This window comes from Dermochelys coriacea, chromosome 10 (genome assembly GCF_009764565.3).
Source record: "Dermochelys coriacea isolate rDerCor1 chromosome 10, rDerCor1.pri.v4, whole genome shotgun sequence".
In the NCBI taxonomy this organism is placed as follows: domain Eukaryota; kingdom Metazoa; phylum Chordata; order Testudines; family Dermochelyidae; genus Dermochelys; species Dermochelys coriacea.
In genome coordinates, this window is record NC_050077.1 from 33,319,769 (window position 1) to 33,345,120 (window position 25,352).

General features: G+C 45.0%; 1 protein-coding gene across 1 annotated transcript in view; it reads right to left on the reverse strand.

Annotated features, from left to right (window-relative positions):
* Nucleotides 1–20,120, reverse strand: part of LOC119862694 (zinc finger protein 850-like) — a 58,273-nt gene extending 38,153 nt beyond the window's left edge. Inside the window, exons 1-3 of the mRNA XM_038419843.2 lie at nucleotides 19,509–20,120; nucleotides 16,641–16,754; nucleotides 5,346–6,449 (exon numbers count right to left, since the gene is read on the reverse strand). Of these exons, the coding sequence (XP_038275771.1) occupies nucleotides 5,346–6,449; nucleotides 16,641–16,662 (1,126 nt within the window). The 5' untranslated portion in view covers nucleotides 16,663–16,754; nucleotides 19,509–20,120. The remainder of the gene's footprint in view (nucleotides 1–5,345; nucleotides 6,450–16,640; nucleotides 16,755–19,508) is intronic.
* Nucleotides 20,121–25,352: the final 5,232 nt, after the last annotated feature.

Sequence of the window (25,352 nt, forward strand, 5' to 3'; positions counted from 1 at the left end):
TTTGCAGGATTCACAACATTTACAAATCGAGGAATACAGCACTCAGAAAAGAGCAAAGAAGCTTTAGATAGGGATGTTTTAGTACAGATAACTAAAATGTTCCAGAGAAGCATATAAAAGAAGCTGTGTCATAAAGCTTTGAATAATTTTGATACTGTAATGTAGTTGTGACACATTTCTTATTAGGAAGGACAATGGGAGCGTCAGACTGAATACATTGCATCCTCCAACCCTGCTCCAGCCCTTACTCCCATTGTACTGACTCCTCCTAGCTCCAGGTACCTGTCAGTGCTGCACTTATAGATGTTGCAGGCACTGTGGTCCTGTGTCTGTCTTGTCTGAGGGATCCGATGATCTGCAAAGCAGTCTGGATCTCAGAAATAATTTTTCAGCTCCAAGAGATGGTCTGAATCTTGAGGAAACGCTCTTAGATATAAGCTTTCTGCTTTTCCTCCTGGTTGAAGTAACTCAGGAATCAGGCTGTAGGCTATGGCGGCTGAGGTAGCCAGCCGAGCTGTCCCTTGGGCAGTCATTCCCTTCACAATGCTGCAGTAGGCCCTGTGGGAACCTAACTTGACAGAGTTTCCCAACTGAGGATTGGGAAAATTGAAAAAATAGTCACTCTGTGAGGGGGGCTGGATGCTCCTTCCCCTCTGGCTCTCTCTGCCCCCCTCTCTTCCCTTTCAACTGACAACCTTGAGGGGGGTCCACCTCCTCTCTCCCAGGCATCTGGTCTGGAGTCAGGCTGAGCCAGAGCAAGCGAGTGGGGAGTTATAGAGTGAACAGGGACCTTGTGAGAATGTCCACTATTTAAAACTCCTTTTCTGAATTTTACCAAACTGCCCAGCAAACTTTGCTCAGGGACGAGATACTGCACATGAAATTTTCAGGGGGATACAGTTCTTTTTTTGGAAATCTTGGGTAAAGAGGGTTCAAAAATTAGGCTTCAACGTTAACTATCGTAGGCTACTGCTGCCAAACTGTTATTGTCTGGGAAGCCAAGATAGCTGAGATATTATCTTTTATTGGACCAACTTCAGATCCTGAAGAAGAGCTGGGTGGGGCTCAAAAGCTCAAATGTCCATTCTGTCTAGGCTCCTTTGGATTATTTTTCTGTCATCATCAGTCCTTCCAACCCCATTTATCTAGTTCAGGAATGAAATCTCACTTTCTCTTCAAGAGATCCTGGAGAAATTCCCTGGTCAGAATGGTTTTGTTTCTCTCCTATTTAGATGACATATATGAGTCTATTCTAAAGTACCAGACTAAGATGATTTAACTAATAATTTTAGATTGTAAACAAGAGTCAGATGTTTTGTCCAGTGATGTTAGTTGTTCGTGTCCTGCGCAAAGACAAGTAGACTGATACGCAATCAGAGACCAGCTGTTGAAATTCAGTGGTCCCATCTATATAGCCAGAACCTCTAAGAAGCAACTTTGACACAGAAGATGGGCCAGTGGAGTACCAGGGAAACACCAGGGAACTGAGTATTCCAAAAAGTACCAGAAAATTGGGACAGGAAGTGGTCAGCTGATTAATACCAGAAGCCTGGGAGGGAGTCTGGCCAGAACCTCTGAAATGAGCTCTGGTTGTTCTGTTTAAATAAAACCAGTTAATTAAATTCCTAAAGAAAAATGGAATCAACTGAGGGGAGACTGGTGCAGATACTGCTGCCAGGGAGGAGACGAGTTTATATGTACAGGCTCTCAGGAAGTAGCCATTCCAACTCTAATGCCCTATCTACATTAAGGAAAGTCATACATGTATCTCTACATTAGTGTTACCAAACTGAACAACCCAATCAAGGCCTCACTTTGTGCCATGCAGCTTGTCTGCATCAGGGGTTAGCATCCGTGTACATTCATTACACTGGTGCAAATTTCCTTCAAGTAGCCAGGGTCTGAGCAACCTGTTTAGTGCATACATACCCCTTATTCCTGATTGTGGAGAGAGAAGTGAGTAAGGGGGAAATTTGTCACCTTGGGAATCTTTGTCACAAACATCTCAGATACTGAAAACATTTCCAGGAAACTGAAGGACACAAAGGAGTTTTTAAAACAAGTTTTATTAGGAATTTTAATAAAGGATAAAGACTGTTTTATGAAGCTCTCTAAAGCCCACATTTTCAGAAAGTTCACCTCAGCCTAGAAAAAAAGGAAAAGATGTCTAGTCCCAATCTCAAAGCTCCAAGAAAAATCTTAGTAATAAGGAAGCTGAGACCTACCTTATAGTAGGCCTGGCTTAACATGAGTAATTAGACATTAGTGAGGCCTTATTTTTTGGGAGACAGGATTAGGGAGGTAATGAATTAGCAGGCTGGAAACAGAATGCCTGTACTAGCTAAGATAAGGGGGAACACCTATGGGAACCATTCAATAATGTTATAATTACTTTAAAAATATAAAATTAAATCAATATGTTCTAATAACACTTGTAGTATTTAAAAAATAGATGCTATACAAAGTAAAAGCAGCCTTAAGTAATATAAAGCAAAAAAAAATTGCCCTCTTTTATCACCACAAAAAAATTAAAAATTTTGTACAAAAAAGTAACACCAGATAGTGCGAAATAAAAAACAAACAAGAGTCCAATATCATAAAATTAAATGTAAAAGCACTGCAACCCATACAGTGTAAAAAAAGAGTTTGTTTTCCCTCCTCAAACAATGCAAAGTCTAACCCCCACCCCAACTTGTACTGCTGTTTGCACCTAAAAACACCTACACATGCAAGTGTAATGTCACACACACAAAACTGCTAGCATGTGGGTTCACTTTAAAAAAGAAATCTATCTCCAAAATCTACAGTACAGTTAAAATGTTAAAACATTAGTAAAATAAACCTACCTATACTAAAAATGGAAATTCCTGTGTAATAGCTAAAGAAAACCACTTCCAATATAACTCCCCAAAATGTTATATTCATTAACTTATGTGCTACTTCACACCTAAATTTCCTGTAGTAATAAATAAAAACATTATGTCCCCTACCAGTTTTTTACAGTGTAATTAAAATAAAAGCAAAAAGTTAACATTACAAAAATATACTTTGAAAGAAAAACAAGTAATTTATAATGTAAAATTACACCATGGTAGGCTATATATAAAAAGTAAGCTTGCATCCCCTGGTTCATACTTTAAGACTAATATTAATAATAATTCAAATAATTACAACTACTATAATCTTAAAATATATTGCTAATTAATAAACTTTTTTTTGAAAGCACAACCCCCCCCAAAATACAAAAAAATAAAATATATATAAAACACAATCAAAAGCAGAGGAATGTACACCTGGCTTGACATGAGTAATTGGACATGGATGAGGCGTCATTTCTTGGAAGACAGGATTAGGGAGATAAATGGATTAGCAGGCTGGAAACAAAATGTCTATACTAACTGAAATAAGGAGGAACACTCAAGGAACTATTTACAATGGACAAAATAACAATGAATAAAATAAGCCTGAAACATAAGATGAGGTAAAGAGTAAGTCATACACAGACAGTGCATGGACAAAGCATGCTGATCAGCAGGGATGGGCAAACTACGGCCCATCGGCCGCATCTATCCCACCAGCCATTTTAATCCAGCCCTCGAGCTCCCGCTGGGGAACGAGGTCGGGGGCTTGTCCCGCTCCAGCAGGGGAGCAGGGTCAGGGGCCACAGCATGTCTTCCCTCCGGCTCCTACACATAAGGGCAGCCAGGGGCCTCTGCTCTGCACACTGCCCCCACCGCTCCCATTGGCCAGAAACCATGGCCAATGGAAGCTGCAGGGGCAGCGCCTGTGGACAGGGCAGAGTGCAGCAGAGCCTCCTGGCCGCGCCTCCGCATAGGAGCTGGAGAGGGACATGCTGCTGCTTCAGGGAGCTGCTTGAGGTAAGCGCCGCCCTGAGCATGCATCCCTGAGCCACTCACCGGGCCCCAACCCCCTGCCCCAGCCCTGATTCCCATATCACCCTCCAAAGCCCTTGATCCGAGCCTGGAGCACCCTCCTGCATCCCAAACCCCTCATCCTGAGCCCCACCCCAGAGCCTGCACTCCAGCCAGAGCTCTCATGCACCCCCCCCTGCCCCAGCCCTGATCCCCCTGCAACTCTCCAAACCCCTCTGCCCCAGCTCAAAGCCCCTTCCCTCACCCTGAATTCTTCATTTCTGGCCCCACCCTGCAGCCCGCACCCTCAGCTAGAGCCCTCACCCCCTCCCAAATCCCAACCCCAATTTCATGAGCATTCATGGCCCGCCATACAATTTCTATACCCAGATGTGGCCCTCGGGCCAAAAGTTTGCCCACCCCTGCTGTACAGGGATTGGTTCCTACAGAGTAACCAAGCCAATCTCAAAACATGTAATGCAACATATAGTAAATGTAATCTAATGTGTAATTGTATATAAAAGAGGTTTGATGTGTAACTTTAAATGTGTGGTACATCCTACAGTCACTCCCTATGCTTGAGTCTAATCAACTTAGCGTAGCTTTGCTGTACACCAAATATGAAAACCTAAGTAACAAGACTGAGGTCAAACTAAGTTTTTAAAAACACAAATGAAAAAGGTCTCAAAACCTCCCAACACCTATAAACAAAGAGAAGAGAATCCTAGAAAAAGAATCTAGTTTCTTAGACTATATAAATTCTTCTGGGCAGGGACCATTGTATTCCTCTTTGTGCAGAATTTAATGTGGCCCCAATTCTTATGACTCTGTGAGTCTACATTAAATAGTATGTGAGGTGGGTGATTCTTATCCCAGTTTTATAAATGGGGAAACAAAGGCACGGAGAAGTGGAGTGAGTTACCTGAGGTTGTAAAACAAGTAAGTAGCAGAGCTAGGAAAGAATCTTTGCACCCCACTCTGACCTCCAGAAGACCCTCCCTACAGGAGCCAGGAGTAGGTTTCATTCCATCCCACAGCAATAAGCCATGCAGTCCCTATAAAGCCCCCACTTGACTGTGAAACTCCCTCTATAACTTGTCTGAAGCCCACCCCGTGCACAGAGAAATGGGCAAGTTTACCTTTTCTCCTAAATGTCTTTATTAATACCCCGTGAAAGTGACTTCTGCCTAATTACACTACCAGGTCCCCCTCCCTCCCAAATGATCCATCCCCTCCAGCATCTCCTGGTTCCTCCTCTGGTTCCCAGCACACATTCCTCTACATGACTCATCTCCCTGCACTAATCATTCCTCTTTGTCTAACTCAACCACTTACACTCCATCCTCAACAATCCACTTTTCATTCTCTATGAACAGGTCAGAGCCCTACAGGTCCAAAGAAACCCACTTGGCTTCTATCCATTGGGAAGGATATCTGACACGAAGCCTTCCCCACCCTTAGCCCATTCTCAAGGATTCCCTCCCATGTGGATTCTCTGATGCTGAACAAGGTGCGAGCTCTGACTGAAGCTTTTCCCACAGCCTTTGCATTCATAGGGTCTCTCCCCTGTGTGGATTCTGCTATGTTTGATAAGTGCCGAGCTCCAACTAAAGCTCTTTCCACACTCAGCACATTCATACGGTCTCTCTCCTGTATGGATCCTCTGATGTTTCATAAGGTCTGAGCTCTGACTAAAGCTTTTCCCACAATTAGCACACTCATAGGGTCGCTCTCCTGTATGGATTCTCTGATGCTGAATAAGATGAGAGCTCACACAGAAGCTCTTTCCACAGTCAGTGCATTCGTAGGGCCTCTCTCCTGTGTGAATTCTCTGATGTTTCATAAGGTCTGAACTCTGACTGAAGCTTTTCCCACACATGGTGCATTCATAAGGTTTCTCTCCAGTATGGGTTCGCTGATGACGAGTAAGGGCTGAGCTCACACTGAAGCTCTTCCCACAGTCACTGCATTCATAGGGTTTTTCACCTGTGTGGATTCTCTGGTGCTGGATAAGCTGTGAGTTCCCACTAAAGCTCTTCCCGCATTCGGCACATTTATAGGGTTTCTCTCCAGTATGGATTATCTGATGCCGAATAAGGTTTGAGCTCACAGTGAAACTTTTCCCACACTCGGTACATTCATAAGGTCTCTCCCCCGTGTGCTTTGTCTGATGCTGAATAAGGTGAGACCGCTGCCGGAAGCTTTCCCCACACTCGGCACATGCAAAAGGTTTCTCTCCAGTGTGGATTTTCTGATGCTGTCTGAAGTTTGAGCTCACCCTGAAGCTTTTCCCACAGTCACCGCATACTGTTGATCTCCCCATAGTGGGGTTTCCCAGCTGGTCAATGTCTGGCAGTTTCCTGAAACCTCTTTCACAAGTAGTTGATTTACCTTGCCTCTTCTCTGGAGCAGTTGTCTGATGCCTTTCTGATCTGTGCTGACCCTCATAGGCTTTGCTCTGCTCAGGACTCTGGGAAATATTCTTTTGAGATATTCCAGATAATGTGCCACATGGTTCCATGAACTCAGGACCTTCCTGGTGGGCATACTCCTCATTTTCACTCATAATCCTATCACCTGGTGCATTGAAATGAGAATCCAGAGATGAATCATTGGAGAGAAAGGACATCTTAGGAAGGGGAACTGAAAGGGATACAACTTGAAAATCATATTTCCGTATGAACATATGATACCTACCATCATTACAGGTGACCCCTAATTGCTGCTGCTGCTCTCAGACTCACTGAAAATAGCCTTCTAAACAAACAATTGAGCAAAAACATGCCAGCAACAAATTTGAGGACATTTTTAAAAAATCACAGCAGACTATTTAAAGGGAGCCCTGACAGAGACTGATTTATTTATATTAGTCAATAAAAATAATCAAGTTGATTCTGTCCCTTGAAATCCAGTGAAAGATATCACTTTACCCACTGTCTCTCTCTAATGGTTCCTAACTTTCTGTTTGCTTTTTTGACTTCTGCTACACATTGAGCGGATGTTTTTGGCCATCAACAAGTTTAGGCTTGATATTAGACAAATGTATCTAACCCTCAGAGGAATGAAGTTCTGGAACAGCCTTCCAAAGGAAGTAGTGGGGACCACAAAAACCCTAATTTGTTTCAAGACTGAGCTTGATACATTTATGCAGGGGATGGTATGAGGAAGTTGCCTACAATGGTATATAGCCAATCTGCAACTGCAATTAGTAAATATTTCAAACCAGTGGAGATGGGACACTAGATGGGGAGGGTTCTGAGTTACTACAGTGAATTCTTTACCAAATATCTGGCTGGTGGGTCTTGCCCACATGCTCAGGGTTTAACTAATCACCATATTTGGGGTTGAAAAGGAATTTCTCCCCCCAGATCAGATTGGCAGAGAACTGAGGATTTTTTGCCTTTGCTTGCAGTGTGGGGCCTGGGTCACTTGTTGGTTTGAACTAAAGTAAATGGCAGAGTCTCTGTAACTTGAGGACTTCAGTAACTCAGCCAGAGGTTATGGGCTATTACAAGAGTGGGGCATGAGGTTCTGCAGTTTGTGATGTGCAGGAGGTCAGACTAGATGATCATGATGGCCCTTCTGGTCTTAAAGTCTGAGTCTAAGTCCTGATGCAGAAAGCTATCCAGTTTGAAATTCTCTGTGCAGAAGATGCTGATCTCCCATCCTTTCTGCACATCAGTCTCAGCGAGGATCTAATTAGTTTGGTACTGTCAATATAGAAAGAGAGAGCTCATAGCACATCTAATGTGTGGAGTCTCTCTTCATCTTTATGTCTATGAGGCTTTGGAAAGAATATCAGAAGGTGAAAGTCAGATGCCACTTTACTTAGGAATTCGGAGGTAAAGTCTTAAAGAAACTTTATCTTTATAAAACACCATGTATGGAGGCCCCACCATCAGATACTGTAGCTTTTCCACTCTGACATGATCACTACCAAGAAGGCTGTCTTTTTAGACATAAGAGAAAAAGAGCGGAAGACCAGTGGCAAAAATACCATGACAAGGTCCAAGGGAGGGATGGGTTCATGAATGGGAGGATAAATCCTCATTAGTTCCTTCAGAAATCTCTCAGCCATGGAATGTGAGAAAACCAAATGTTCTTAAATGGGAGAGTGGATTGCTGAGTTGGATGCTAAATTAACTTTTATTGAGCTCATCAAGATGCCCAACTCCTTCAGTTGCAGTGGATATTCCTGCATTTTAGATGGGGAGAGAGAGTATCTAGTGGCCAGATGGAAAATCTCTTCCACTTTGCAAAATTAGTTATCCTGGTGGAAATCTTTCTGCTACCGATAAGAATGTTTTGAACTTCTTGAGAGCAGGCTCTTTCTCCTGGGTTCAGCCACTCAACTCCCTTGCTGTGAGGTGGAGACCATGAGGGTTGGGGTGGAGAACTTTGGTCATGCTTCAGTGATAGTAGGGCCTGAGCAATGGTAGTGCCATTAGAGGCTCTATCGAGAGAATCTGGAGGTCTGACAACCAGTGGTGTCTCAAGCATGCTGGGACTATAGGAATCAGCCTGGCACGTGCCTTCCTCAGCTTCTTGAAGAAACTCTGTAGCAGTAGGACTGGAGGGAATGCATAGAGAGGCTCCAATCCCCAGGGAAGCAGAAACACATCCCTGACTGAGCCTGGACTCAGACTTGCCCTGGCACAAAAACAGTGCCATTTTTGGTTTTGTCTTGCTGTGAACAGATTGGAAGGGAAGCTGATGGGAGATGCAGAAATATTACTAGCAAAGGCTAGTACAGGGATGGGCAAACTTTTTGGCCCAAGGGCCACATTTGGGTATGGAAATTGTATGGCAGGCCATGAATGCTCATGAAATTGGGGATTGGGGTGCGGGAGGGGGTGAGGGCTCTGGCTGGGGGTGCAGACTCTGGGGTGGGGCTGGGGATGAGGGGTTAGGGGTGCAGGAGGCTGTAACCGAGGGGTTCAGAGGGAGGGAGGGAGGGGGATCAGGGCTGGGGCAGGGGGTTGGGGCATGGGGGGGGCTTTCAGGAGTGCAGGTTCCAGGCAGTGCTTACTTCAAACAGCTCCCAGAAGCAGCGACATGTTCCCCATCCGGCTCCTATGGGGAGGCGCGGCCAGGCAGTGATGCGCACTGCCCCCACCACAGGTGCCGCCCCTGCAGCTCCCATTGGCTACGGTTCTTGGCCAATGGGAGCTGTGGGGGCGGCGCTAGGGGTGGGGGCAGCGTGCGGAGCCCCCTGGCTGCCCCTATGCATAGGAGCTGGAGGGGGGACATGCTGCTGCTTCCAGGAGCAGCACGGAGTGGGGCAAGCCCCTGATCCTGCTCCCCAGCTGAAGTACCAGATCCCATTCCCTGGCTGGAGCACCAGAGCGGGACAAGCCCTGGACCCCGCTTCCCACCAGGATCTTGAGGGCCGGATTAAAAATGTCTGGAGGGCTCGGTGCAGCCCCCGGGCCATAGTTTGCCCACCCCTAGGCTAGTACAACCCTAGGGGCAGAAAGGGGCCAGATATGCTACAATCTGTGAGCAGGAAGGCCATAGCCACCACTCTTGCGTCAACGTGGACTGTGACTATGCCATAGCCTGCTTCCCCAAGCCCTCAGCACTCCTTGGGAATCCCAGTGCTCTTGTTGTCCCCATTATAGTCAAAAGGGGTGGAGTTTCCAGGGACTAGCTGACTCCAGACATTCATACGTGAGCAGCTACTGGGCCCGAATTTCCCACTTACCCACATTGAGGGAATGTTTTTTATAGGGTGTACCCATAGGGATTTACCACCCTCCCCATTACCAGGTTTAAGCTGTCTGTAAATAGGAAGTCTACAGAGTTGATGGTGACCATGGCAAAAGAACGGTCATACCCAGTGGTGCTGGGCTGCTACTGGGGCCTGGTAACTGGTCTGCTACAAGAGGCAAACCAGTCATGCCCAGAAGCTAACTTGCCTGGGGAAGAAGGACAGTGTGGATGTATTGCTGGGAAAGATCTTCCCTTTGCTGACCCTGAGCTCTGAGGCCCTACTAATCTGACCAGAAAACAAGTGAAGAGCGTCACCTTGCCTGGAACAAGCTCTACTGACGCATTAGGGCCCAGGGAGATGGGCCAAAAAAATCTGCTGCCAACTAATATGACTCTGACCCACCCAGAAATACCTTTGCAGGGTCAAATTCCCCGGCACCAACAACTTCAGAAATCCAAGGTCCTAGGGGCCCCTACAGTCCCCCAAGCCAGAACCAGTGAAATAATCATGCAAGGACATGATCAATCAGTGCAGTTTGAACACCCCTAAGAAGTCCACAAAAGCATTGCTTCTTCCAGCACCTCCCACTGCTGGATGATCAGTCTCTTGCCTGTTCCAGTGGCTTTGTGTAAGAGCAGAAAAGAGGCTGGCACAACTGATTAAGAGAGCTTTAAACTAGGAATTTGGGGGAGATGATTGGAAGATGTCCAGGTAATCTCCACGCCGGATTTTAACATTGAGAGGGAAGAAAACGAAGTAAGAATGGATACAGCTGTGAGTAGAGGAATGGACATAAGGAGGAAGAGTAGTGTAGATACCAGTCTAATAGGTGATACTGGCGATAGAATGTTTGTGCCTAATCGTGTAAAAAATGTGAGCGAAGCCAAACAACAAAAATTAAGATCTTTGTACATCAATGCGAGGAGCCTAGGTAACAAAATGGAGGAACTAGAGCTACTGATGCAGGAAGTGAAACCAGATATTGTAGGGATAACAGAAACATAGTGGAATAGTAGTCACGACTGGAGTACAGATATTGAAGGGTATGTGCTGTTTAGGGAAGACAGAAATAAAGGCAAAAGGTGGTGGACCTGCATTGTATATCAATGATGAGGTAGAATGTAAAGAAAGAAGAAGCGATGGAATGGATAAGACAGAGTCTGTCTGGGCAAAAATCACATTGGGGAAGAAAGCTACTAGAGCCTCCCCTGGCATAGTGCTTGGGGTGTGCTATAGACTGCTGGGATCCGATTTGGATATGGATAGAGACCTCTTTAATATTTTTAATGAAGTAAATACTAATCGGAATTGTGTGATCATGGGAGATTTTAACTTCCCAGATAAAGACTAGAGGACAAGTGCTAGTAATAATAAAAGGGCTCAGATTTTCCCGGATGTGATAGTGGATGGATTCCTTCACCGAGTAGTTGCTGAACCAACAAGAAGGGATGCCGTTTTAGATTTGGTTTTGGTGAGTAGTGAAGACCTTATAGAAGAAATGGTTGTAGGGGACAACCTTGGTTCGAGCGATCATGAGATAATTCAATTCAAAACTAAATAGAAGGATAAACAAAAATAGATCTGTGATTAGGGTTTTTGATTTCAAAAGGGCTAACTTTAAAAAATTAAGGAAATTAGTTAGGGAAGTGGATTGGACTGAAGAACTTGTGGATTTAAAGGTGGAGGAGGCCTGGAATGACTTCAAGTCAAAGTTGCAGAAACTTTCAGAACCCTGCATCCCAAGAAAGGGGAAAAAATTCATAGGCAGGAGTTGTAGACCAAGCATCTCAGAGAGGTGATTAAGAAAAAGCAGAAAGTCTACAAGGAATGGAAGATGGGAGAGATCAGCAAGGAAAGCTACTTTATTGAGATCAGAACATGTAGGGATAAAGTGAGAAAGGCCAAATGCCATGTAGAGTTGGACCTTGCAAAGGGAATTAAAACCAATAGTAAAAGGTTCTATAGCCATATAATTAAGAAGAAAACAAAGAAAGAAGAAGTGGGACTGCTAAACACTGAGGATGGAGTGGAGGTTAAGGATAATCTAGGCATGGACCAATATCTAAACAAATACTTTGTCTTAGTCTTTAATGAGGCTAATGAGGAACTTAGGGATAATGGTAGGATGACAAATGGGACTGAGGATATGGAGGTAGATATTACCACTTCCGAAGTAGAAGCCAAACTCGAACAGCTTAATGGGACTAAATCGGGGGCCCCCCAGATTATCTTCATCCAAGAATATTAAAGGAAATGGCACATGAAATTGCAAGCCCATTAGCAAGAATTTTTAATCAATCTGTAAACTCAGGGGTTGTACCGTATGAGTGGAGAATTGCTAACATAGTTCCTATTTTTAAGAAAGGGGGAAAAAGTGATTCTGGTAACTACAGGCCTGTTAGTTTGACATCTGTAGTATGCAAAGTCTTGAAAAAAATTTTGAAGGAGAAAGTAGTTAAGGACATTGAGGTCAGTGGTAATTGAGACAAAATACAACGTGGTTTTACAAAAGGTAGATCATGCCAAACCAACCTGATCTCTGTCTTTGAGAAGGTAACAGATTTTTTAGGCAAAGGAAACGCAGTGAATCTAATTTACCTCGATTTCAGTAAGGCATTTGATACGGTTCCACATGGAGAATTATTAGTTCAATTGGAAAAGATGGGGATCAGTATGAAAATTGAAAGGTGGACAAGGAACTGATTAAAGGGGAGACTACAATGGGTCATTCTGAAAGGTGAACTGTCAGGCTGGAGAGAGGTTACTAGTGGAGTTCCTCAGGGATCGGTTTCGGGACCAATCTTATTTAATCTTTTTATTACTGACCTGGGCACAAAAAGTGGGAGTGTGCTAATAAAGTTTGCGGATGACACAAAGCTGGGAGGTATTGCCAATACAGAGAAGGACCGGGATATCATACAGGAAGATCTGAATGACCTTGTAAACTGGAGTAATAGTAATAGGATGAAATGTAATAGTGAAAAATACAAGGTCATGCATTTAGGAATTAATAACAAGAATTTTTGTTATGAGCTGGGGACTCATCAGTTGGAAGTAACAGAGGAGGAGAAGGACCTCGGAGTATTGGTTGATCACAGGATGACTATGAGCCGCCAATGTGATATGGCCGTGAAAAAAGCTAATGCGGTCTTGGGATGCATCAGGTGAGGTATTTCCAATAGAGATAAGGAGGTGTTAGTACTGTTATACAAGGCACTGGTGAGACCTCATCTGGAATAGTGTGTGCAGTTCTGGTCTCCCATGTTTAAGAAGGATGAATTCAAACTGGAACAGGTACAGAGAAGGGCTACTAGGATGATCTGAGGAATGGCAAACCTGTCTTATGAAAGGAGACTCAAAGAGCTTGGCTTGTTTAGCCTAACTAAAAGAAGGCTGAGGGGAGATATGATTGCTCTCTATAAATATATCGGAGGGATAAATACCAGGGAGGGAGAGGAATTAGTTCAGCTCAGTACCAATGTGGACACAAGAACAAATGGATATAAACTGGCCATCAGGAAGTTTAGACTTGAAATTAGGCGAAGGTTTCTAACCATCAGAGGAGTGAAGTTCTGGAACAGCCTTCCAAGGGAAGCAGTGGGGGCAAAAGACATATCTGGCTTCAAGACTAAGCTTGATAAGTTTATGGAGGGGATGATATGATGGGATAGCTGAAATTTGGTAATTAATTGATCTTTGACTGTTAGCGGTAAATATGCTCAATGGCCTATGATGGGATGTTAGATGGGGTGTGACCTGAATTACTACAGAGAATTCTTTCCTGGGTGTCTGGCTGGTGAGTCTTGCCCACAAGCTCAGGGTTTAGCTGATCGCCATATTTGGGGTCGGGAGGGAATTTTCCTCCAGCGCAGATTGGCAGAGGCCCTGGGGGTTTTTCACCTTCCTTTGCAGCGTGGGGCACGGGTCACTTGCTGGAGGATTCTCTGCACCTTGAAGTCTTTAAACCATGGTTTGAGAACTTCAACAGCTCAGACATTGGTTACGGGTTTATTACAGGAGTGGGTGGGTCAGATTCTATGGCCTGCATTGTGCAGGAGGTCAGACTAGATGATCATAATGGTCCTTCTGACCTTAAAGTCTAACTCTGGGAGACTAACCTGCAGTTAGCAGAGAGAGTGAGCCTGAAAGCTAGTCCAGAACTTTAATGATGTCTTCACCACCAGGCCTGGGAAGACTCACCTCCTAGAGCACCACATACAAATTATCCCAGGAGTCAGTGCACAGAAGGGAGGCTTCTAAATTCCTGAATGAACATGGGAGATTTTCAAGAGGGAGCTAGAAAGTAGGTTAGAATGAGGGGTAGTCGAGGAGTTGCAAAGAGAATGGTGCAGCCCAATTGTTCTAGTTCCCAAGTCAGACAATAGCGTTCATGTTTGTGTTGATGTTAGAACAGTTAATATATAGTGATGGGGTCTAAATTAGGTGTTACGACTCAAGAGATCTTGGAGTCATTGTGGATAGTTCTCTGAAAACATTCACTCAATGTGCAGCAGCAGTCAAAAAAGCAAACAGAATGCTGGGAATCATTAGGGAAGGGATAGATAATAAGACAGAATATCATATTGCTTCCATATAAATCTATGGTACAGCCACATCTTGAAAACTGCGTGCATATGTGGTAGTCCCACCTCAAAAAAGATATATTGGAATTGGAAAAGGTTCAGAAAAGGGCAACAAAAATTATTAGGGGTATTGAACGGCTTATGTTTGAGCAAATATTAAGAAGGCTGGACTTTTCAGCTGGGAAAAGAGACAACTAAGGGGGGATATGATAGAGGTCTATAAAATCATGACTGGTTTGGAGAAAGTAAATAAGGAAGTGTTATTTACTCCTTCTCATAACACAAGAACTAGGAGTCACCAAATGAAATTAATAGGCAGCAGGTTTAAACAAACAAAAGGAAGTATTTCTTCACACAATGCAGAGTCAACCTGTGGAACTCCTTGCCAGAGAATGTTGTGAAGGCCAAGACTATAACAAGGTTCAAAAAAGAACTAGATAAATTTGGCTATTAGCCAAAATGGGATGGTGTCCCTAGCCTGTTTGCCAGTAGCTGGGAATGGGTGACAGGGGATGGATCAGTTGATGATTGCCTGTTGTGTTCATTTCCTCTGAAGCACCTGGCATTGGCCACAGTCAGAAGACAGGATACTGAGCTAGATGGACCATTGGTCTGACCAGTATGGCTGTTCTTGCGTTCTTATGTTCTAATGCTATGTCAAAGTTCAGCTCAAATCCCATGCTGAAGTAGATGAGTTGCTGGATAGGGCCCAGTTCATGACCATATTTGACCATACTAAAGCTACTGGCAAATTCCTCTGGCACCAGAATCCAAAGAAAATCTGGCCTTTGCTACCCCTTCTAAACCCTCCCATTTAGATTCTGTGGGGTGCCTGCCACCTTCCAGTGGCTAATGGACAGGGCATTACGGCCCTATCGGCAGTACGCTGCTGCCTAGCTCAACAATGCTGTAATCTATTCTAGTCCATGGGGAGAGCATCTCCAGAGGATTGCTGAAGTTTCTAAGGGAAGCAGGCCTAAGTGCAAGGTGAATAGTACCAAAATTAAACACTTAGACCTTGGAGAATGGGTAAATCTGACCCTTGGCGAGCTAAGTGAAAGTCCTGTTAGAGTGCCCAATCCCTGCCCACCAAAAGGCAGGCGAAGACATTCCTGGGGTTATCATGGTATCACAGGTGCTTTGTCTCCAGGTTTTCCCCTTACAGCACCCCTCCCAGACCCCCCTAAAGAACAAGCCCCTCAAAATGTCCAATGGACATCGGCTTGTGCAGGTGCATTTGGCACAGTCAAGCGCATCTAGTGTAGTAACCTGGATCTGCTGAGTCCAGATTTTACAAAAGGATTCATACTACAAAGTGATCCATCTGAGGTGGGACTTGGGATGGTTGTATTGCAGGTGGCGGAGGATGGAGAACACTCCATCCTAAATCTCAGTAGGAAGCTTCTCCCACAGAAGAACTATTCCAATATAGGAAAGGAAAGGCTTGCAGCGAAGTGGGCAGTGAAGTCATTATGATGCTACCTCCTGGAAGCACCCTTCACCCTGGTCATGGACCAGACCCCCCCTTAAATAGCTGCAGGCTATGAAAGATGACAACCCAAGACTCACGCCTTGCAGCCGTTTACTTCTTGGTGCACCACAGCACATGAAAACACCAATTTTTTTTTTCCCCCAGAAGGGGCAGATGATGTTTTCACAGAGTGTGCCCTTGGTCACACTCGCAGGGGTGCATGACAGAGTAAAAAGGCACTCCCTAGCCCAGACCCTAACAGGTTAATGCAGCAGCCAATTAACCCTGCGGCTTAGAGGGAGTGAGGGACATATAAAGGGCTGCCTGGGAGATGGGGGAACAGCTGGGTATGAGCTGGAGTCCCCCCATCCCTGAGGTCTACATGGGGAGACCATTGGTTGTAGTTTCCGTCTTTGTTTCACTATGGCAGGTTTTGTTCTGTTTGGACACCCTATGTTTTCATAAAGATGGCCCTGTAGAGAGGGGGCCACAACTAACTGAAGGCTGCCTGACTGTTTTAGTTTTGTGCCTCTGAAACACCCGTTTTGAACTGATGAACTGGAGCAGCAAAGTTCCACCCCATCCTACCCCCTCCCTCTCCCTTCGGCATCTGGCTTATCGCCTAAGCCTCACTGCCCAGCTCTCAGTACCAGTGACATATTCACCCCACAGAGACTTCAACCACTGAGGCTGATCACAGACCCAAAAGTCCAAGCCACATAGCTCTCACTGAGGCACAAGCATCCCAGTCTCATCTGGCCTATTCACAGCCTCAAGGCCCAGCCACACAACCCTTGCAGAGAACAAAAACAGATGGACTTAATGCCCCATTCATCTAGTCCCTCTACACGCAAGCACAGACTCCACAGTTACACCCTCTGAATCACCCGTTTGCTATTCCTGTTCACCTGGGATGGTGGGAGCTCATGGCAGCACTTCGGCAAATCCAGATTTTCACCTCATTCACTGACAGTTCCCAAATGGTTTAGTTTATTCCTCACCTGCGCAGGTGCCACTCAGCATCTCCTTTTCATTGTAGCTCTAGAGAGTGGGGATTTGCGGCTCTTCCTCTCATTCCCGGCTGGAGATCATGTCTTATTTAGGAATGGGAAATCCTGCTTAGGGGAGGAGAAATGGGCAAGATCAGGGCTTGTCACATCTTCACCAAAGATCTTGCTACACAGATCCCTCTAGGGTTTAAAACCTAGCCCCTCTCTTTGCTGAGGGAACATTTCACCTGCACAAAAAGGAAATACCTCCTGGGAAGTGTGTTGTGCCACATACAAAATTCAGGGATCTCCACACACTGAGGGACTTGACAAAAAGCAAAAATAAGCCACTTGCACATCTCTAACCAAGCCTATTAGAGACCAGAACCAGCCCTTGGGGCAGAGGGACCCCAGGCAGGACAATGTCACAGTTCTGTCCCCCTTGGAAGCCCTGAGCAGAGGGAAATCAGCAGTAGTGCAATGTCTCTCAACCTTCCCAGAGGGACAGTATGGGAGGTGACAAAGGCGTTGGGGCCATCAGGACTGAAAGCATGGTTGGAATGGGGCCCAACAGGTGGCCCCTTGGCTAGGGCTGCAGCAGTGCAGGAGCAGTGATTGCTCTCTACTAGCACTGCCTGCTCCCACTTATCTGTCCAGCAGGACTGCCTCCACCCTTACTCCACCACAGGGAGAAAGACAATGATCTGGGACTCAGAGTTCCCCTTCAACATGGGGAGGGGGAGAGAGGCCAGCTCCTGCTCCCCACATGGGGGTCAGGGAAGACTCTCTCTGCTACTCCCGTTTTTCCATGTGGTGGGGAGGGCTGGTAACAACCTCAGTGGAAGCTGCTGCTGGGCAGGAAGGGAATTGGGCTGGAGTGTGACTTGGGGGTGTGAATGGGGAGGGGAATGTTGTGTGGAAGATGTAGGGCAGAGTGCTGGGATGACTAGTGTGTGAGTGGCTCGGTCTGTAGTGACAGGGTGCCTGGTATAGGAGTTGTGAGGGGAGGCGTGACCGACATGGGGGTGTGTGAGTGGAGAGTGGTGATTTTGGGGTGCTGAGTGAGAGACTGGGTGGGGAAGAGGTGGAGAAACTCTTGGCCAGGGCTGAAGATGATAGTAAAGAATGGAGAGGGGAGAGAGCTTGGGTCAGGGAAGAAAGGGAGGATGGAAAGAGAAGGAAAGGGAAAGGGAGAGAGACAGCAACATGAGAGGGGGAAAGAGCAAAATAAGGGAAAAGGGAAGGATGGTAGGAGAGCACTAAGGAGCAAAAGGGAGTTCCCTGGTGAACACAGTATTTACTAGAGCACAGCAAGAATATGGAGAACATCTGGCTAGAATGGGGCAGCAGTGGGAATTCCTCTGAGCCCAACCACCCCAGCCCCCCACAGAGGGGCTGACACCCCTCCCAGCCCAGAAATTACTCAATCATTTATGGGTTGCTTGAAGGAGAATGCACAGGATGTTTCCACCAGCCAGGGCCAGGGGCCAGAGAAGCAACCTTGGGAGTTTCAGAGACCACAAAGCTCCTAACACTCATGAGGAAACCAGTCACTCTCCTGCAGTGTCCCTGCAGAGGGCTCTCTGTGTTTCACCCTCAGGGCCCCTTTCTGCCTAGGAGAAAGACATGACCACTTCCTCAAATGCTGGCAGCTGGAACAAGTATTCCCAGCTCCCTGCCTGCTTCAACCGCACTGGGCGGAAAGGGCGCCAAGGTTTGGCCCAGATTCCCTTACCTTATGCACCCTGGAACAATAATAGCTCCCATGAATCCTGGCTTAGACTCATCACTCCCAGCTGGGCCTTTATACCCAGGATGCCCACACTCCAGACCCACTTCCCTCGCCCCATACAGACTGCTGCTCTCTCCCTGTCAATAATAAAAGGAGTACTTGTGGCACCTTAGAGACTAACAAATTTATTAGAGCATAAGCTTTCGTGAGCTGTAGCTCACGAAAGCTTATGCTCTAATAAATTTGTTAGTCTCTAAGATGCCACAAGTACTCCTTTTCTTTTTGCGAACACAGACTAACATGGCTGCTACTCTGAAACCTTTCAATAATGACTCAGAAGGAAGCAGCAGCTACAGAAGACACACTTCATAGCTCCATCCTGTGCCCACTGTGTGTCCATGTGTGACCCATAGTAACCCCATGTGGGTCTTCGTCCCCCTCTACAGGATTTATGACGCTGCTGCTTGTAACAACACCACAGCTGGGAGATCAAGCCCAGGACCTCTTAAGCTAAGAGCATGAGCGTCTACTGCTTGAGCTCATGGCACAGGTCCATTAACTTTCAGGCAGTAGCGGACTCAAACTTCTGAGCTCTGCTTTACCAGCTTGGGTACAAAAATCTACACTTTGCCGCTGGGAATTGCTTGGTGCCTTTACTATGGTGCAGACCCAGCACCTTCCACCAGCACTAAATGCACAGACATGTGTGTCATGTCCCTTTAACAGAGCCTGAACTAAACACTGTCAAAGAGAAGAACAAACAGTTAAACTGTGGGGATTGTCCCCTAAACAGCATCGTCATTAGGCAGAGACAGGGCACTGCCTTTTAGTCTCACTCCTGTTAGACTAAAGCTGCCCAGGGATGAGGCAGTAACGGGTCTGGGCAGCACTATTCTTGGATCTCGTCAGCTCTTTTTTTATTTTTCCTATCCCCTTCAGTCTCCTTCCTTTCTCTCTCCTCCCTCCAGCTGGGAGAGTTGGTTATTGTTCCATTTCTGCATACATGCTCGCTCCAATAGCTTGATCAGCTAAGAGCCTGTGTGTGTCAATAAAGCCAGCAGATCTGTGACTCACAGACACACATGGAGCAGAGATGGGGGTGGTGGAGCATTTTTACAGAATCACTTTCCCCAAGTTCTCTCAATTACCTGGAATCTCCGTCTCAGGAGTTAGTGTTTGCAGAGTCCAGGGCTTCCCCTAGGAGGCTAGTTACAGTCGGAGACAGTCCCCAGCATGGCTAGTAACAGAAGGGTCTTTAAATAAGGCAGATAGTGTAGAGAGGAGAGGAGGGAAGCAGCAGTTGCTCAGTCTAGGCTCCTGGGAAGAAAACAGGCAGCTGCAGCAGGAACCCTCATCATGTGACAATGGTTAAGAAGAGAGAGTCCTTTCTTCCAACACTGAACAAGGAACTGGCATGTGACAGTGGTAACCAATCAGAGAGAGAGTTGGTTTCTCCCAATGCTGAACAAGGAACTTTATTAGAACAAGGAAAACAGTATTATCCCTAAAGCCATTCTCTCTCTCTGCTTCGCTGCTGAATTTCTACTTAGAATTTTACCCAGCCCTGCTCCCTTGCCTAGCTTCCTGTTACAGATTTAAAGCCACAGCATACATATCCTCACAGCTGTTTAACTATTTAACCTGTCTGTACTGTCATGTCTGCAATGGGGCCAACACACAGGGCCATGCAACTGTATTTGTTCAGGAAGGAAAACCCAAAAGGCATGTGACATCCAAGCAAGCGAAACTGGTTTGCCGCTGGTTTTGAGGATAACAGCAGCCAAGGTCACAGCACAATGCAGCACAATACAATGTGCAAGACGCAGCTAATCCAAAAGCAGATGAAAGGGAACAGTACACAGATGCTAAGCATCCAAACTCCAGTGTGGCTCTTCTCAGCCTTCCCAAGCTTTGTATAACAAAGAATTTGTAAAACAAGGACAATCTAAGTTTAGAGAGGTTTCAGAGTAGCAGCCATGTTAGTCTGTATTCACAAAAAGAAAAGGAGTACTTGTTGCACCTTAGAGACTAACAAATTTATTTGAGCATAAGCTTTCGTGAGCTACAGCTCACTTCATCGAATGCCTGTAGCTCATGAAAGCTTATGCTCATATAAATTTGTTAGTCTCTAAGGTGCCACAAATACTCCTTTTCTTTTTAAGTTTAGAGAGCCACTCAAGATCGTGCAACAGAAAAGCCCTTCTATACATAACTTATGAGTAGACTTGGATGGATTAGATTTTTGTTGGTAAATGTCAATTTAATCATGTACACACAAATCCATCAAAAATATTTCCATTGATAAACAATATTTACAGATAGGCAAAATAAGAAAAATGCTGCTTGAGAATTTAGAGTTTGAGTTAAGGAGCGGTACTGTATATATTTTGCATATGATGTTGATCATTTGAGTTTTAATAGTAATAAAGCTTTAACTCTTTGAATCTCAATATTTACTGTCATTAAATAATTCGTCAGACCTCCACTGTTGTCTGACTCTCCCCCATAATTTCCCACAACTGGAAATATTTAAATAGATAAAAGTTTAAAAAATGCTTAACATAATTTTGCACAACTGTGCAAATTTAAATTGATAAAAATAGAAAAATGCTTAAAAAGGAACAACTTCAGTAAAAATTATTTAAAAAAAACAAAAACAAATTCTGCCAAAACTGCCTAGCAGATGGGGAATTGCGAAATGCTACACACCTGTATGTGTACACCAGGAACAGAAAGGCCGCATTGCTGAGTTTCTTGGGTAGATCATCGTATTTGTTCCCCACTGAAAGTTGTTCTCTAGAGAAAAAGTTGTGCCATGCTGCCACAGCATTAGAACAAGAGGAACACTGGTATGGACCAGGGACTTTCAGATGACAAGATGATAGATGTAGAGGATCTACTTTTCAAACTGTAAAAAGAACAAGGAGTCCTTGTGGCACCTTAGAGACTAACAAATTTATTTGCGCTCAAACTTCTGAGCTTAAGCCCAAATAAATTTGTTAGTCTCCAAGGTGCCACAAGGACTCCTCATTCTTTTTGCTGATTCAGACTAACACAGCTGCCACTCTGATACATTTTCAAATTGTGTTGGCTGTATAATGATGTAATGTTATAAATAGGTATCGGGGTTAATTGTCACCTGTACATATTACGGACATCTGTAAACAATTCTCTGGGTTCATCTGGAATTTGATTGCATCAGAGCCTCACTAATTCTCACTCAGAACAGGAAGGCTCATTGCAAATCAGTGCAGTTTATGAAGCGGCATAATAAAAAAAGATTGTCAGAGTTTTGACAATTGTTTAATTTAATTGTTTACTTTTCTAAAAATAATAAAATTTTAGCATTCTTCGGACCTCACCATCAAGTTATTAGTATAGGCGGCATTTGGGGGGGGCACATGGGATGCTTTGTCCCCCCAAACTGCAAGCCTCAGGGGCAGGCAGCCTCACGTGCAATGTAATGAGTTCTGCAGAGAAGGAGACAGCTGCTCCCAGCTTGCGCTCCTGAGGCAGGGAGTCAGAATGTTGTTTATAAACAGAGGGATTAACAGGTGATTAAGACAGGAAAGGGCTGTTAGGCTTTTTCCTAAAGTTAAATGATCTGTTCCAAGCTTGGTGAACTGCAAAAAGTAAGTAGCCTTTCGATGGTAAAACTTTTGTGGTTCAGAGGTGTGAAAAAAAACACACATCCCCAAATGACAAAAGTTTTACCAATGAAAAGTGCCAGTGTGGACAGCGCTTTGTCGGCGAGAGATGCTCTCCCGCTGACAAAGCTACCACCGCTCGTTGGGGCTGGATTTATTTTGTGGGTGGGAGAGCTCTTGCCTGCCGACAAAGAGTGGCTACACTGCACATCTTTTAGTGGCAGGGCTGTAGCAACAGTGTAGACATAACCTAAATGATAGAAAATAATTGTAGATTTTTCTACAATTGTTTCAACTATTATATTCATGAGGTTGTAACAAAGTTACCAATACCTTTCTTTGAGAAAATAACTGATCTTTTTAGCCAAAGGAAAGGCAGTAGATCTAATCTACCTGGATGTCAGTAAGCCATTTGATACAGTTCCACATGAGACATTGTTAAATTGGAGAAGATGGGGCTTAATATGAGACCGGAAAGGCGTACAAGAATCATAGAATCATAGAATATCAGGGTTGGAAGGGACCCCAGAAGGTCATCTAGTCCAACCCCCTGCTCAAAGCAGGACCAAGTCCCAGTTAAATCATCCCAGCCAGGGCTTTGTCAAGCCTGACCTTAAAAACCTCTAAGGAAGGAGATTCTACCACCTCCCTAGGTAACGCATTCCAGTGTTTCACCACCCTCTTAGTGAAAAAGTTTTTCCTAATATCCAATCTAAACCTCCCCCATTGCAACTTGAAGGAACTGGTTAAAGAGGAGACTGCAAGAGATCATGCTGAAAGCTGAACTGTCAGGCTAGAGGAAGGTTACTAGTGGAGTTCCTTAGTGATCAGTCTTGGGACCAACCTTATTTAACATTTTTATTACTGACCTTGGCACAAAAAGTGGGTGTGCGCTAATAAAATTTGCAGATGATACAAACTTGGAGGATATTGCCAGTACTGAGGAGGACTGGAATATCATACAAGATCTGGATGACCTTTTAAACTGGAGTAATGGAAACGCGATATTTAATAATGCAAAGTACAAGGTCATGCATTTAGGGACTAACAACAAGAATTTTTGCTATAAGCTGGAGACTTATCAGTTGAAAGTGACAGAGGAGGAAAAAGAGCTGGGTGTATTGGTTGATCAGAGGATAACTATGAGCCATCAATGTGATGTGGTGATGAAAGAGGCTAATGCAGTCATATGATACATCAGACAAGGTATTTCCAGTAGAGACAGTGAAGTGTTAGTAACATTATACAAGGCACTGGTGAGACCTCATCTGGAATACTGTGTGCAGTTCTGGTCTCCCATGTTTAAGAAAGATTAATTCAAACTGGAACAGGTGCAGAGAAGGGCTACTAAGATGATCTGAGGAAAGGAAAACCTGTCTTATGAGAAGATACTCAAACAGCTTGGCTTGTTTTGTCTAACCAATAGAAGGCTGAGGGGAGCTATGATTACTCTGTCTGAATACACCAGAGGCTAAATACTAGGGAGGGAGCGGAGTTATTTAAGTTAAGCATCAACGTGGACCCCAGAACAAATACATATAAACTGGCCATCAACAAGTTTAGGCTTGAAATTAGGTGAAGGTTTCTAACCATCAAAGGAGTGAAGTTTGGAGCAGTGTGGGCAAAAAAACCTATCCGGCTTCAAGGCTGAGCTGGATAAATTTATGGAGGGGATAGTATGACAGGACTGCCTATAATAGCATGTGGCCCATCGGCAACTGCCTGTAGCAAAAATCCACAACGGCTGGAGACGGGACACTAGATGGGGAGGGCTCTGAGTTACTACAGAGAATTCTTTCCCAGGTATCTGCCTGGTGGGTCTTGCCCACATGCTCAGGGTCTAACTGATCACTATATTAGGAGTCAGGAAGGAATTTCCCCCCGGTCAGATTGGCAGAGACCAGGTTTTTTTTTTTTTTTTTTTACCATCTTCTGCAACACAGGGCCCAGGTCACTTTCAGGTTTAAACTAGTGTAAATGGTGAATTCTCTGTAACTTGAAGTCTTTAAATCATGATTTGAGGCCTTCAGTAACTCACCTGGAGATTAGGGGTCTATTACAGGAGTGAGTGGGTGAGATTCTATGGCCTGTGATGTGCAGGTCAGATGAGATGAGCACGATGGTCCAGTCTGATTTTAGTAAGAGTATCCGAGTAAGAAGATACAATTTTAAACCTATCCAGTGACCCTTAAGTGACTTGCCACAAGATGTCAGAACATGATAGTATTAGAGCTGAATGGGTCTAATATTTATTTATTTTTCTTTCATAATATAGAAATTAGATATAATGCGCCTGCCAGATATTTCTAAGTTATCTGCAAAAACACTAGAGTTTTCAGTTGCCTAAGAAGCCCCTGGAATTACTGTTAAAATTGTGGCCCCTCCCCATCTGAAATGGCGCCCCTGCAGGCACAGAATTTGTTGTCCCCCCCGGCCACACACAGCCCCATTGGCCTGACTGGAGCCGCCCTCCCAAATACAGACGTCAATCTACGTCCATGGTTATTAGCTAGTGCTGAGAACTGTGGGAAGACTGCAGATACTTCGCGTTCATCGTATAGTGTGCAGGTGAACATTTCTGTGCAAGCAAGTCCCTATGCACAGAGTGGGCCATGTCGAGGAGGTTTACAAAGAGAGGTCACCAGAACAGTCTTCAGAGTTGCTATACTAATGTGACTGTTTGGGGGACAATTCTTGTTGTTGTTTATTCCAGGAACATTCACAGAGACTGTTTTGCTTTACCGAATTGTTACACTAGTCTGACACCCTGTCAGCACGGATGGTGGCCTAACATGCATCCATCCTTCCCCACAAATCCTATAGGAAGGGAGAGAAACGCAGGCATCAGGCAGGTGAAGATGCCTTTCCTTTCCTGTTGGCATAGAGCTGAGCAGTTAGCAGGCATGTGGGGAAGGAGGCCCTGTGAGCCTTACATGATGAAGAAATAAGAGTCTCAGCCCGTCCCAGTACCTGACCAAACCAAAGGGAGGGAGGACAAGGGTAATAAATCAGCTGATGTGGGGGCTAGGTCAATGATGTGCACATCTGAATGGCTAATTTCTAAGTCACACTGCAGCTGCATGTGTCCTCTTCACCTCCCTTCCCATCTCACTCTGTGCAGGGCTTTGACAGGGTGAAGGAAGAGAGAGGATACATGAGAGTGGGGGAGGAGGGAGGAGAGAAGGGGTGACTGAAGAGAAGGAAGGGCCAGGGAGATGGAGATGTAGTAGCAGCTCCATAGCATCAAACTGTCTGCAGCAGCCAACCTGGTGCACAGCCACCATGACTCTCGGAAATGCATGGGGTCCATGAGTGTCCAGCAGCTGGGCACTCCACCTCTGGCCT